The following is a 15,603-nucleotide window of genomic DNA, read 5'->3' on the forward strand; positions in this document are numbered from 1 at the left end:
CAGCAGAGGGGCATGCAGGAGGCAGCCGATCAATGATTCTCTCTCTCTCCCCCTTTCCCTCCCTTTCTCTGAAATCAATAAAAACATTTTTTCCATTATTTTTTTTTAAAGAACTATGAGATGCAGGTCTAAGACAGAATGGCAAAACTTTAGGATATCGAATCTAGCAAGTCAGAACCTGCTTTATTTAAAACACTTGATTTCTCTGTGTGCTAATAAATTTGTCTGGCATCTATCTGAGACTTTGACCCCATCCTTATTTCATTTGCTTCTACTTTCACTCTGCCCACTAAGGTTACACAGCACTGAGCAGTTAGCAGGCTTTAGTCTGACAATGTTTCTCCTTTCCCCCAAATATATTTTGCCTCACTTGGAAATCAAAATGAAAAATATACATATATATATCCCCATCACACCAAGCAAACAGGCACTGCTCCAAACTACATCACAATTTGATACAGGAAATTGAAGGACAAAATTTTAAGATATAATGCACACACTTTAAAATTAATCCTTCTAAAATGTGTGTAATTCAGTGGTTTTTAGTAAATTCAGAAGGTTGTACAACTACCTAATTCCAGAAGATTTTCTGTCTAATTCCAGAAGATTTTCACCGTCCCAAAGAGAAATTCTATACTCATTAGCAGTCACTCTCCATCCCTCCTCTCTCATGCTTTGCAGCTGCAGGCACACTAATCTTCCTGTCTCTATAGCTTTGCCTACTCCTCTCTCATGCTTTGCAGCTGCAGGCACACTAATCTTCCTGTCTCTATAGCTTTGCCTACTCTGGACAGTTCGGACAGATGGATCGTGCAGTACATGCCTTTTGCTGGCCTCTCGCTAAGCATGTTTTCCAGGTCTATCCGCATTGTTGCATTGCCAGCACTTCATTTCTCTTTATGGATAACTGTATTCCATTGTATGGAAATACCACATTTTGTTTACTCACTCATCAGTTGATGGACATTTGGGTTGTATTTGCTTTTCATTTATTATGAACAATGCAACTATGAACATATGTGTACATGTGTGAACATGTTTCCAACTTCTTGGGTATATACCTAGGAGGGGAATAGCTGGGCCAGAGCAACTCCACTAGTATGTTCATCTTTGGGGGAACTGCCAAACTGTTTTCTAAAGTGGCTGTACCCTTTTATATTCCCATCAGCAATGCTTAAGGGTTCCAATTTGTAAAATAAATTTTATTTTCCAAAATCGAATCTTCCTTTACAAGCTTTGTGACCTCCTTTACAAAATGAATATGAGTAAAATAAACTTTTTTCCCACAACTCAGTGTGTGTTTCAACAACTAGCTTATTTTATGCAGACATGTTGTCTAAGGAGAACATAAGCATTAAAAGAGAATATAGCCCTGGCTAGTTTGGTTTGGCCTGCGGACTGAGGGGTCCTGGGTTCAATTCTGGTCAGGGGCATGTACCTTGGTTGCGGGCACATCCCCAGTGTAGGGTATGCAGGAGGCAGCTGATCGATGTTTCTCTCTCATCGATGTTTCTAACTATCCCTCTCCCCTTCCTTTCTGTAAAAAAATCAATAAGATATATATATATATATATATATATATATATATATATATATATATATATTTGTTTATTTATTTAAAGAATATACAGTATGGCTATTAAATATTGAGACTATACTAGAATATTCACATTTAAATGAGTATCGTGCCTCACTTAATTACTTAAGGAAATTATACATTTGGAAAATCCTCTTTTGAAATTACTTTCTTTTTTTTAAGTTAAATCCATTATTGTGTAGTATCAACTTCTACAAATGAAAGCTAGATACTTTCTAACGGAAAACCAAATTTTAGAATTCTGTGAGTGCATGAGCATGTGTATACACATATGCACATGCTTAATCTCCATACTTTTCCCCAAACAGGTTGTTTTTTTAAAAAAATTTTTATTTATTGTCTAAAGTTTTACATATGTCTCCTTTTTCCCCACTCGACCCCCTACCCCCAGCCACTCCCACCCCAGGCAAGCCCCCACCGCCCCAGTGTCCGTGTCCATTGGTTATGCTAATACGCATGCATACAAGTCCGTTAGTTGCTCTAGAACTCCCTCTCCTCCCCTGCCATTTGTCTCAGAATCTATTCTTGTTCATCAAATTATGTTGATCATTATAACCCACATATGAGTGAGATCATGTGATATTTATCTTTCTCTGACTGGCTTATTTCACTTAGCATAATGCTCTCCAGTTCCATCCATGCTGTTGCAAATGGTAAAAATTCCTTCTTTTTTATAGCGGCGTAGTATTCCACTGTGCAGATGTACCACAGTTTTCTAATCCACTCATCTGCTGATGGGCACTGAGGCTGTTTCCAAACCTTAGCTATGGTGAATTGTGCAGCTATGAACATAGGGGTGCATATATCCTTTCTGATTGGTGTTTCTAGTTTCTTGGGATATAGTTCTAGAAGTGAAATCACTGGGTCAAATGGGAGTTCCATTTTTAAATTTTTGAGGAAACATCATACTGTCTTCCACAGTGGCTGCACCAGTCTGCATTCCCACCAGCAATACACAAGGGTTCCTTTTTGTCCACATCCTCACCAGCACTTGTTTGTTGATTTGTTGATGATAGCCATTCTGACAGGTATGAGATAGTATCACATTGTCATTTTGATTTGCATCTCTCAGATGATTAGTGACTTTGAGCATGTTTTCATATGTCTCTTGGCTTTCTGAATGTCCTCTTTCGAAAATGTCTATTTAGGTCCTTTGCCCATTTTTTGATTGGGTCGTTTATCTTCCTTTTGTTAAGTTGTATGAGTTCCCTGTAAATTTTGGAGATTAAACCTATATTGGAAGGATCATTGGCAAATATGTTCTCCCACGCAGGGGGCTTTCTTGTTGTTTTGTGGATGGTTTATTTTGCTACGCAAAAACTTTTTATTTTGATGTAGTCCCATTCGTTTATTTTCTCCTTAGTCTCCATTGCCCTAGGAGCTGTGTTGGTAAAGATTCTGCTACGACATATGTCTGCTATTTTGCTGCCTATGGAGTCTTGTAGGATTTTTATGTTTTCCCATCTTACATTTAAGTCCTTTACCAATTTTGAGTTTGTTTTTGTGTATGGTGTAAGGTGGTGGTCTAGTTTCATTTTTTTGCATGTAACTGACCAAATATCCCAGCACCATTTATTGAAGAGACTGTCTTGACTCCATTGTATGTTCTTGCCTCCTTTGTCAAATATTAATTGAGCATAATGGCTTGGGTTGATTTCTGGGTTCTCTGTTCTGTTCCATTGGTCTATATGTCTCTTCTTGTGCCAGTACCAGGGAGTTTTGAGAACTGTGGCTTGATAATACAGCTTGATATCTGGTATTGTGATCCCTCCAACTTTGTTCTTCTTTCTCAGGATTGCTGTAGCTATTCGAGGTCTTTTTTTTATTCCAGATGAATTTTTGGAGAGTTTGTTCTAGATCTTTGAAATATGCCGTTGGTATTTTAATGGCGATTGCATTGAATCTGTAGATTGCTTTGGGTAGTATGGACATTTTAATGATGTTGATTCTACCAATCCATGAACATGATATGTTCTTCCATTTGCTTATGTCTTCCTCTATCTCTTTTCTCAATGTCCTGTAGTTTTCAGAGTACAGGTCCTTTATGAAATTACTTTCAAGGCCATTTCATAAAGGCAGATAAAATCCATCTTACAATATCATATAGCCACCATACTATCCAACTTGATCACCCACCAATTTGTTTCACAGACATGAGTCCAAATGATTCCTGGCCACTTCCACAAATCTAATCCAGAAAGAAGGATAGAGGGGGGGAGAGAGAGAGAGAGAGAGAGAGAGAGAGAGAGAGAGAGAGAGAGAGAGAAGGAAAGAGAAGAGAGGGAAGAAGAAAAAAAAAAAACAATTTTTATCATACAACTCAGAATATTCTTCAAAATGGAGTTTTGAAATGAATTTTATGTTGGGAGAAGCTGGGGAAAGGTACACAGTATTATTCTACAATTTCCTGTGAATCTATAATTATTTCAAAATAAAAAGGTTTAGACACTCCAGGGCAGCCAGCGCAGGCACAGAGACCACGCCATCTTGAAGAGCAGGACTGCTCTTCACCCTCTTTCCTGCTCTCCGGCGGCTGCAGCCATGAAGGTCGAGCTGTGCAGCTTCAGTGGGTACAAGATCTACCCCGGACACGGGCGGCACTATGCCAGGACCGACGGGAAGGTTTTCCAGTTTCTTACTGCAAAATGCGAGTCGGCATTCCTCTCCAAGAGGAACCCTCGGCAGATAAACTGGACCGTACTCTACAGGAGGAAGCACAAAAAGGGACAGTCGGAAGAAATCCAAAAGAAAAGAACCCACCGTGCAGTCAAATTCCAGAGGGCCATCACTGGTGCATCTCTTGCTGATATAATGGCCAAGAGGAACCAGAAGCCTGAAGTTAGGAAAGCTCAGCGAGAACAGGCTATCAGGGCTGCCAAAGAAGCAAAAAAGACTAAGCAAGCATCTAAAAAGACAGCAATGGCTGCTGCTAAGGCTCCCACAAAGGCAGCACCTAAGCAAAAGATTATGAAGCCTGTGAAGGTTTCTGCTCCCCGTGTTGGTGGAAAATGCTAAGTTGGCAGATGAGATTCTTAAATAAAGACCTGACTATAACTAAAAAAAAAAGAAAAAAAAGAAAAAAAAGAGCAGGACTGCTTACAACTAGGACCCTAGCCTCACCATCACCCAATCTAGTCTCAGACACAAGCTGGGACCCTAAGACCACTCAGAAAAAAGACCTGCAGACCCACAGACACCAAGACTCCAGACATCCTGGCCGCAGATTACTGTGAGTCATGGAGCCCATCCCCTCCCCACCGTCCCACTGCGGTGGCATAGGACCTGCCCAGGTCAAGGGTGCCAGAGGGAAGCCAGTGCTGGCAGCAGGGGGAAGGAGGCCTACTCTTGCACGAATTTCATGCATTGGGCCTCTAGTCTATATATATAAAAGGCTAATATGCAGAGTCCCCACAGGAGATTGACCGGGAGACTGGGAGTTCTATCACTCGCTATGCCATGCGCTGACCACCAGGAGGCAGCACGGAATGAAGGAAGGCCCCGACTGGCAGCCAGCAGCCGGGGAAGGGAGGCCCAGGCCCAAGCCAGCAGCTGGAAGGCCCCGATCAGCCCAGATTGCCAGCCAGGCCTAGGGACCCTACCCATGCACAAATTTCATGCACTGGGCCTCTAGTGATGAAATAAGATTCAAAAGCATCTGGAGGAGGGAAGAAAAGAGAAAGTGGAGCTGAAGACAGGTTGAGAGAAAGAATTCCAAGGACTTAATTCAGAAGACTCTAGTCACAAAGCAGGCAGAGAAACAGAGTGGCCAAGGGCTTTAAGAAGTAGAGGTAGTATGTCAGTGAAGTAAGAAAAAACAGAAGTCACTTCTGTTTGGAAAAATAAAGGAAAGAAAATTTTTTAAAGGAAAAGAGTAATTAGTGTCAAATTATACAAAGAGCTCAGATGGAACAAGAGTTTAAATTAGGTAACTAGGACAGATACAGGGTGGGGCAAAAGTAAGTTTACAGTAGGCCAAAGAGTTTATTCTTGTATTGTTCTTTATTAATTATTGTATTATTTTCAAAACAAACAACTGTTTGCCCCACCTGTATAAGATTATCATGGTGTAGGAAAGAACAGGAGGGGAAGAAGTAGAAAAGTTTTGTGGTAAAAAGAGTGACTAGCAAGGGTCAGTGAACTCTTTCCTCTAGGTTTTGTGAATCACACACTGTCCCATATTTTTGCTTCTTTTTTTAAACAACACTTTAAAGACATAAAAAGCATTTTAGCAGGTTTATACAAAAACCAGGCCACAGGACAGATCTGAGCAGCTGGCAGTAGCTTCCCAACCCCTTCTTAGAGCATGGTGGTCAAGGGCACAGACTCTGAGCCAGACAGACTGGGTTAATATTCAGCTACTCACTATCGAGGTGCCCTTATGCAAGTCACTTAACTTCCCTATGTCTGATTTCCTTACCTGTAAAAGAGGATAATAATAGCAGCTACCTCGTAGATTGTTGTAAAAAGTAAACACAAGTAAAGCACTTACTACTTAGAGAAAAGCCGTATCACTAAGGAGGATTTGTTAGAGGGTGGGCAGACCGATGAGAGCCATCAGAGGAGATATACTACCTGGAAAAAGGAATCATTTTGTTTAAAGTCCCCAAGAAGAAACGGAGGAATGGGATCAGAACCGTGCAGGTGAAAGCAGAGAGACAGGCTCCATCCCACCTGCTGAGGAAAGTATAAACTGGTCTGGAGACCAGCCTGCCAACTTTTATCAAAATTTCCAATGTGCACATCTTTTGAGCTTTTCACCTCTTCGTAAATGTGGCTGTGTATACATACCCAAGCAAGTATAAAGCTATGAATGCAGCGCTGGTCAAAATGGGAATAACGTAGAAATCCATTAATAGGGGAAAGGTAAATAGTCATGCACAACTATACAATGGAATCCCACAGAACTGTTTAGAACAGTGGTTCTCAACCTTCCTAATGCCGCGACCCTTTAATCCAGTTCCTCATGTGGTGATCAACAATTTCATTGTTACAAATTGAACATAATTAAAGCATGGTGATTAATCACAAAAACAATATGTAATTATATACGTGTTTTCCGATGGTCTTAGGCGACCCCTGTGAAAGGGTCGTTTGACCCCCAAAGGGGTCGCGACCCACAGGTTGAGAACCGCTGGTTTAGAAGAAAGAGAGAAATATGCTGGCATGGAAAGATTTCTATAACTTATTTTTTAATTAAACTTTTTTTTGAGATAATTGTAGAGTCATATGTAGTTGGAAGAAATAAAACAGAGATCCCATGTACCCTTTATCTAGTTTCCCTCAATGGTGACATCTTATAAAACTAAAGTTCAATATCATGAATTAATTTTTAATATAAAAAAATGAACAGCATGCAAATTACACACTCCCTTTTGTGTATTTTAAGCATCCATACAGTCTGTACATGTACACAGGCAGACATTTAATTGCTAGGAGTTGATACCTCTGGAAAGTGAGAAAGGGCACTGAAGGAAGAAAATGGAGGCTGGCATTGACTTCTACTTTATGTTCAGTTGCACTCATTTTTCTTACAAAATGCACATATTATTTTTAGGTCATAGAAGGTAAACAGGTAGAGGGGTTAAATTTTGAAATAAATAGAGGCGCCTATTCTTTCAATCAAGCGGATCTTCTGTTTGGAGCAGAGGGGAAGAAGGCTGAGGAAGATCACACTGAAAGCTTCCATCTCCTCCATTAAGGAGGAGGGAGACTGATATATTCTGCCACCGTCTACCACCCACTGCGGGCTCTGTTCTACACAGTGGACAATCAAAAATTAACCAGACAGGTATGATCTCTGACCTCAAAAAACCTGGAAAGGTGAACATTAACCAGAAATTCCACAACTAAAATTACCATTACAGCACAGCACGGCAGTTTAGAACCTGACCGCCTGGGTTCAAATCTCAACACTGGTACCAAATGGCTGAGTGGCTTCGCTTCAGTTCCCTCATTTATAAAAGAGGTTCCATTTATTTACCCACCTATCTAACCAACAGGCTGCTCTGAGCACTGAAAAACATCCGTATGCATAAATCACATAGAACAGTGCCTGGCGCACAATAAACACTCAGATGTTTGCTGTTGCTGTTATTCTCATTACTATTAATTATTTCACGAGGAATCCAATCTATCTTCAGGCAAATGGAAAGTCAGCAAAAGCTTCTTTTGAGAAAGTGACATAGAGGTTAAGTCCCAAAGATGAATATAAATTAAACACCAAAAGAGAAACACTGTCTAGCAGAGGGACGAATGTAACCAAAGACCTATGCTAAGAATAAGCTTGGCATATGAAGGATCTGCAACAGGCCAGTGAGGTTCTGAAAGGAGAGAGGAGGCTGGAAAACAGGGCATGTTAAACTTTAAGAATTTTATCTTTATCTGAGTAATAAAAGGTATTACATAAGAAATAACATAAGGGATTTGTCAGTTGGGTGTGTTTTTTAAAATCACTTTCCTGGGACATGGAGTTTTCTGTAATGAAGGGAGATAAACCTGGGTTTATCAAAAATGGGTAAATATTTAGAAAGAACAGTCATTCTGCTGAAGGAGAAAATAAATCTACTACAGACAAGTAAGAAGACTACTAAAGAGAGTAACAAGCATAGGCAAGGGTAGAAGTCATGAATTAGTAAGAAAATCAATGATTCAATCATGTCCTCAGGCCATAGAGCAGAACACAGAAGATGGACAGTATTGTTAATCCACAGCTGGAGACATGCATGGCACTGGGAGAGAAGAAAGAAGGAGCAGGGGAACTGAGGACACTCCGACTCATTGACAGTGACCAACCACAGTGTCCACAGGACATAAACTGATGCCAGGAAGGATGTCACAGACTTGAAGGCAGGGAAGATCTAAAGGGCTGGAAGCCTCAGTGAGGTCTGAGAAGAACCTCAGCAAATGGCAAAACTGGCAAGACAGAAAACTGTGTTCAGAGAGTGCAATTTCCAAATTTATGATTTCAGGGGTAGATGTCACAGGAATAGATTGCTACTGACAAGAGGAGGACAGACACCATAAATAATGTGTTTTTAAGTATCTGGATTAAAACAGAGATGCCTTGCTAAAAACAAATCTTAACCTGTTCATTTAGCCAAATAATTTTCAAGGACTTCCTTGACTTTCCTGACTAAAGCTCTTAGACAAATAGAGAAGAAAATTTTCTCAGCTTGATTATTTGTCACTGGAGAGCAAGCATCACGGTAACAGTAAAAACTAAAGCACAGAACCTAAAACTGAAAGAAAATATTTGCAAAGCATGTTTCTAATGAAGGATTGGTATCCAAAATATACAAGGGACTCTTAAAATTCAACAAAAAGACCCAATTTAAAAATGGGTAAAAGATCTGAATGTCACCAAAGACGCACAGAGAGCAAATAAGCACGTGAAAAGAAGCTCAACATCATGTCTTATGGAATTGCAAATTAAAACAAGATACCACACTGTATACCTACTAGAAGAGCAAAAATCCAAAACGCTGACAACAGCAAATGCTGACAAAAATGTGGAACAGGAACTATCATTCATTGGCTGGCGGAAATGCAAAATTGCACAACCACTATGGAAGACAAGTTTGACAATTTCTTACGAAACCAAACATTCTTAACTTACGATAGAGCACTTATCTACACTAATAAAAGAGAAAAATGGTAATTGGCGTACGACCGCTACCCTTGCTATTGGCTAATCAGCGTATCCTTATGCAAATTAACTGTCAGCCAAGATGGCGGCCGGCAGCCAGGCAGCTTGAAGCGAACATGAGGCTTGCTTCCTGCAGTGAAGGAGGACTCCAACGTTCCCCGCCTCACTTGCCTGACTCTCAACTGCAACTCTAAGCAACTATTACTATGTTGCAAATAAGAAGCTAAACAAAACTGGCTTTCAGTCAGCCCGGGACCGCAACATTGTATCCATGTTTTCAGCAGCGAGGCCTCAGAGCTAAAGCTGGCCCAGAATAAAAAAGAAAACAAGGAGCGGTTGGGAGCTTTTAGTCAACTGCCAGCGGGAAAACAGCCCTCAGCCCCTCAGCCAGCCTGGCCAGGCACCCCAGTGGGGACCCCCACCCTGATCCAGGACACCCTTCAGGGCAAACCAGCCGGCCCCTACCCATGCACCAGGCCTCTATCCTATACAGTAAAAGGGTAATATGCCTCCCAGCACCGGGATCAGCGTGACAGGGGGCAGCGCCCAAACCCCCTGATCAGCCCTGCTCTGTGCCTGATAGGGGGGAGCTCCCCAATCCCCCGATTGCCCTGCGGCTCTGTGTGTGACAGGGTGCAGCGCACCAACCCCCTGATCGGCCCTGCTCTGTGTGTGACAGGGTGCGGTGCCCCAACCCCCCACCCCCACAGGCCCTGCTCTGTGTGTGACAGGGTAGAACCATAACCTCCCCATCGGCCCTGCCCTGAGTGACAGTGGCGGTGCCCCAACCCCCTGATCAGCCCTGCTCTGTGGGTGATAGAGGGTGGCGCCCCAACCCCCCTCCACGGGCCTTGCTCTGTGTGTGACAGGGTAGAGCCGTAACCTCCCCATTGGCCCTGCCCTGAGTGTGACAGGGTGCAGCGCCCCAACCCCCTGATCTTCCCTGCTCTGTGTGTGGCAGGGGGCGGTGCCCCAACTCCCCTATCGGCCCTACTCTGTGAGTGACAGGGGGGAGCTCCTCAACCCCCTGATGGGCCCTGCTCTGTGAGTGACAGGGGGCAGTGCCCCAACCCCCCTGATGGACCATGCTCTGTGAGTGACAGGGGGCAGCGCCCCAACCCCCTGATCGGCCCTGCTCTGTGAGTGACAGGGGGCAGCGCCCCAACCCCCTGATTGGCCCTGCTCTGTGCGTGACAGGGGGTGGCGCCACAACCTCCCCATTGACCCTACCTTGAGTGTAACAGGGGGCGGTGCCCCAACCCCCCAATCGGCCCTACCATGAGCGTGACTGAGGGTGGCATCGCAACCTCCCGATCCGCCCTGCTCTGTGCATGACGGGGCGGCGCCCCAACTCCCCAATCGGCCCTGCTCTGAGCCTGACCAGGGGCTGCACTTAGGGATTGGACCTGCCCTCTGCCACCCGGGAGCAGGCCTAAGCCAGCAGATCGTTATCTCCCAAGGGGTCCCAGACTGCGAGAGGGCACAGGCTGGGCTGGGGGACCTCCCCCCGCCCCCGAGTGCACAAATTTTTGTGCACCGGGCCTCTAGTGCTTCTATATTTACCCACGAGTTGAAAATTTAGGTCTACACAAAAATTTATACCAGGATGTTTATAGCAGCCTTATTCATGACTGTCAAAACTTGGAAGCAATCAAAATGTCCTTCAATAGGTGAGTGGATAAATAAACTGGGGCACATCCAGACTACGGTATATTATTCAATTACCAAAAAAAAAAGAGCCCTGGCCAGGTAGCTCAGTTGGTTAGAGCAGTGGTCGGCAAACTCATTAGTCAACAGAGCCAAATATCAACAGTACGATTGAAGCCGAAACCGGTTTGGCTCAGTGGATAAAGTGTCGGCCTGCGGACTGAAGGGTCCCGGGTTCGATTCTGGTCAAGGGCGTGTACCTGGGTTGCGGGCACATCTCCAGTGGGAGATGTGCAGGAGGCAGCTGGTCGATGTTTCTCTCTCATCGATGTTTCTGGCTCTCTATCTCTCTCCCTTCCTCTCTGTAAAAAATCAATAAAATATATTTAAAAAAAAAAAAAAAAAAAAACAGTACGATTGAAATTTCTTTTGAAAGCCAAAGTTTTTAAACTTAAACTATATAGGTAGGTATATAGTTATTAACTTTATTAGGGTACTCCTAAGGCTTAGGAAGAGCCACGCTCAAGGGGCCAAAGAGCCGCATGTGGCTCTCGAGCCGCAGTTTGCTGACACCAAGGTTGTGGGTTCAATCTCCAATCAGGGCACATACAAGAAGCAACTAATGAATACATGAATAAGTGGTACATAAATAAATTATTATTTGCTGGTGATTAAACAACAAATCAATGTTTCTCTTTCTCTTTCTCTCTCTCTCTCTCTAAAATCCAATAAATTAAACAATAAAATAAAAATAAATAAAACTTATGAACTGTTTATTTTTCTTAAAAAAAAAATAAATGAGCTATTAAGCCACAAAAAGACATGAAGGAACCTTAAATACATATTGCTAAGTGAAAGAAGTCAACCTGAAAAAGCAACATACTGTACTAGTATATTTCCAACTATATGACATTCTGGAAAAGGTAAAATTATGGAGGCAATAAAATGATCCATATGTGATAGGGCTTGGGGGGAGGGAGGAGATGAATAGGTGGAGGATGGTAAGTTTCTAAGGCAGTGAAACTATTTTATGAGATCCTATAACGGTATATACCTGATATTATGCACTTTTCCAAACCAATATAACTGTACAACATAAAATGTGGACCCCCCCCCCCAATGTGAACCATAAATTTAGTTAATAATTATGTATCAATATGCAAGATGTTATTATTCGGGGAAACTGGGGAGAAGAGGAGATGTAAGGAGGTATATGAGAATAATCTATACTTTCTGATAAATTTTTCTGTAAACCTAAAACTGCTCCAAAAAAATAAAGTATAGTAATTTAAAACAAAAACTAAAAGCATCACCATTTGATGTCCTCTATTGGAGAGGAAATATAAAGATTAAAGTTGCAAGCTCTTGCTTTTCTACTTACTGGTTGTGTCACTTTGGACAAAGTATAAACTTTGCTAAGTCTCAGATTCTTCCCTGGTAAATTGGGGACAATAATCACTGTGGAGCTAAGAAGATTAAATGAGCTCATACATGTAAAGAACTAAGAAGAGTGACTAGAACAAATTTAGTATTCAATAAATATTCACTCCCTGTGCCTTAAAGGTCTATAAGCCTATAAGTCAACAACACCTGGGGGCTTGTCAAAAATGCACACTGCCCTGACCGGTTTGGCTCAATGGATAGAGTGTCGGCCTGCAGACTCAAGGGTCCTGGGTTCGATTCTGGTCAAGGGCATGTACCTTGGATGCGGGCACATACCCAGTAGGGAGTGTGCAGGAGGCAGCTGATTGATGTTTCTCACTCATCGATGTTTCTGGCTCTCTATCCCTCTCCTTCCTCTCTGTAAAAAATCAATAAAATATATTTTTTTTAAAAATGCAAATTCTCAGGGCCAACTACAGAATCTGCATTTTTATAAGACCCCCCCAGGTAATTTCTGTGTGCACTGTATCAAGTGGTATTATCAACAAAGCTACTCTTCAACACTGTCACTAAAAAAGGAGCATACATATGAGAGGGCCGGCCATACCTCCCTGCTTAAGCTCCTGGAGGGTCTTGGAAGACATGGACATGCCTTGAAGAGGAAGTCTATTCTTATGAACTGTATAGAGCACCCAAAATAAAATCCTATATAATAAAAAAAAGAGCATAAATACTGGAAGAGTCCAAATTATTATTTGCTGATGATTATAATAGTATGCTTTTAGAAAGAGACTGCGTTGATTGTAATAGTTAATGAAATTTTGAAACATACTCTAAAGTAACAGTAATTAAAACATGTAGAACAAGCACAAATAAATACCCTTTATTAAGAAGTACATGTTAACAAGACCATTTCAAGTAAGTAGGTAAATGATAAAAACTATTAGGACAAATGGCTATCAATTTTTTCAGATCAGACCCTTATCTTAGATTATACTGAAAATACATTGCAAGAGAATTAAAAACCAATATATTAAAAACAAATTTACAAAGTACTAGAAGAAAATATAAAATATTTTTAATGTTTTGGTGAGGACCAATTTTCCTAAGCATACCATAAACAACCGAAGTCATATTGGAATGATAATTTTAAAGAAAAAACAAACCTCTTATATGACAAAAGATATAACAAAAATTAAAAGCTAAGACAAATGATATGTGGAGAAACAATACTTACACCATATGTAACAAAGGATTAAAACCACAACATGATGTTTTTAAAGGTCTTTTACATGAATAAGACAAAGTACATTTATATACTCAAGATGCAAAGAGACTGAGTTCCAAAAGCTGCAGTTAAACAAAATAAAATAAACCCCCCAAAATCTACCTGCAAAAATTTACATGTGCACAGAAAAACGTATGGAAGAACATATACCAAACTGTCTGTTTCTCTGCCAGTACCATGCTGTTTTGATTATCATAGCTCTATAGTATAATTTGAAGTCAGGTAGCATGATACCTCCAGCTTCGTTCTTTTTTTTTTCTTTTTTTTTTCAGGATTGCTTTGGCTATTCTGGGTCTTTTTAGGTTTCATATAGATCTGATGATTTCTTGTTCTATTTCTTTAAATAATGACATTGACATTTTGATGGGGATTGCATTAAACCTGTATATTGCTTTGGGTAATAAGCATTTGATAAACATCCATTTATGATTAAAACACTCAATAAAATAGGAATAGAAGCAAAGTACCTCAACATAATAAAGGTCATATATGATAAACCCTAGCCAGTATTATACTCATGGTGAAAAACAAAGCTTTTCCCCTAAGATCAGGAACAAGACAAGGATGTCCACTCTCACCACTCTTATTCAACACTAGAGGCCCGATGCACGAAATTCGTGCATTAGGAGGGTTCCTAGGCCTGGCTGGTGATCTGGGCCGATCTGTGGGACGACCGGCGGGGTGATCAGGGGGCTACTGCTGGCACCCACCTTGCCTGGCCTGGGGCCTACGGGCTGAGGGAAGCTCCTGCGTTGAGCGTCTACCCCCTGGTAGTCAGTGCACATCACAGCGACCAGTTATTCCAACGGTCATTCCACTGTCTGGTCTATTTGCATATTAGGCTTTTATTATATAGGATAGTACTGGAAGTCCTAGCCAGAGCAATAAGGCAAGAGAAAGAAATAAAAGTCATCCAAATAGGGAAGAAAGAAGTCAATCTGTCACTTTTTGCGGATGACATGATCCTATATATAGAAAACCCTAAAGATGCCACCAAAAAACTACTAGAAACAATAAACAAATACAGTCAAGTTGCAGGATACGAAACCTATGTGCAAAAATCCATTGCCTTTCTCTATACCAACAACAAAAGTTCAGAAAAAGAAATGGAAAAAAACAATTCCTTTTGCAATAGCAACCAAAATAATAAAATACCTAGGAATAAACTTAACAAAGAATGTGAAAGACCTATATATTGAAAATTACAAAGCATTATTAAAAGAGATTGAAAAAGACACAACAAAATGGAAAAATATCCCATGTTCATAGATTATTTTAAAAAATTTTTCTGAATGATAGTTTTACCTTAAATAGCTAACACTTTCAGTAAGAATCACAAGCTTCTTGGTTTTCCCAACAATTACTTAACCTCAAAATCTTGACATTTGGAAAATATATCCTCACATTATAGAAATTCTCCTAAGAATTCTTTAAGTAAAAATATGCCAACTTTTGTCATCCCCAAATGGGCCACTATATTCAATTTCTAGTGGCCCTCTGTTCAAAGGTAGTTCCAACCTTATTTCAAATGTAAAATGTCTAAACTAGACAAGAAATTTAGCACCACATGAACAAAATACGCCTACCAGTAACAGACAGCAACTGGTTGAAGAGTCACTGCAAAGTAATTCCATATTCACTTCAGTTTCAATTCTGAATCATTTCTGGGTCATTAAACTGGGGAAAAAATGGTCACCTCTGACTAAACACAAGCTTCAGCCCCCAAATCACTAAATGTGGAGAAAGTACATGCCCTCAAGAAGACTGCCAATGGAGGCTTTTTCCAAAAAAGTGGTTCGGAAACACAGCAAAAACCTTGTATAGGTACCACGTTAATTCCCTCAACCCCTTTGGAAACTACTGGAAGTAAATGACTGAAAAATAAAACAATGAGAAAAGATCATTTTCAGATCTTATACTAGTATACCGCAAGCACATGAAGTACTGAAATTAGAAGATTAAATCATTTTGCTCTAGATGAATTGGAAATTAGCTTTACTGGTTTCTTATAATACACGTAGAAATTTTCAGCTGCTAAAATGA

General features: G+C 41.0%; 2 protein-coding genes across 4 annotated transcripts in view; one reads left to right on the forward strand and one right to left on the reverse strand.

The window, feature by feature from the left end:
* Window positions 1-15,603, reverse strand: part of SIK3 (SIK family kinase 3) — a 287,717-nt gene that overhangs the window by 240,157 nt on the left and 31,957 nt on the right. The window lies entirely within an intron of this gene.
* LOC139017539 (large ribosomal subunit protein eL24-like) lies at window positions 4,104-4,676 on the forward strand. Its single transcript, XM_070426106.1, has one exon. The coding sequence runs from the start codon at window positions 4,139-4,141 to the stop codon at window positions 4,610-4,612; it is 474 nt and encodes a 157-aa protein (XP_070282207.1). The 5' UTR covers window positions 4,104-4,138; the 3' UTR covers window positions 4,613-4,676.

This window comes from Myotis yumanensis, unplaced genomic scaffold, assembly GCF_028538775.1.
Source record: "Myotis yumanensis isolate MYYU_CA2020_CCGP unplaced genomic scaffold, mMyoYum1.0.hap1 SCAF_10, whole genome shotgun sequence".
NCBI classification, from domain to species: domain Eukaryota; kingdom Metazoa; phylum Chordata; class Mammalia; order Chiroptera; family Vespertilionidae; genus Myotis; species Myotis yumanensis.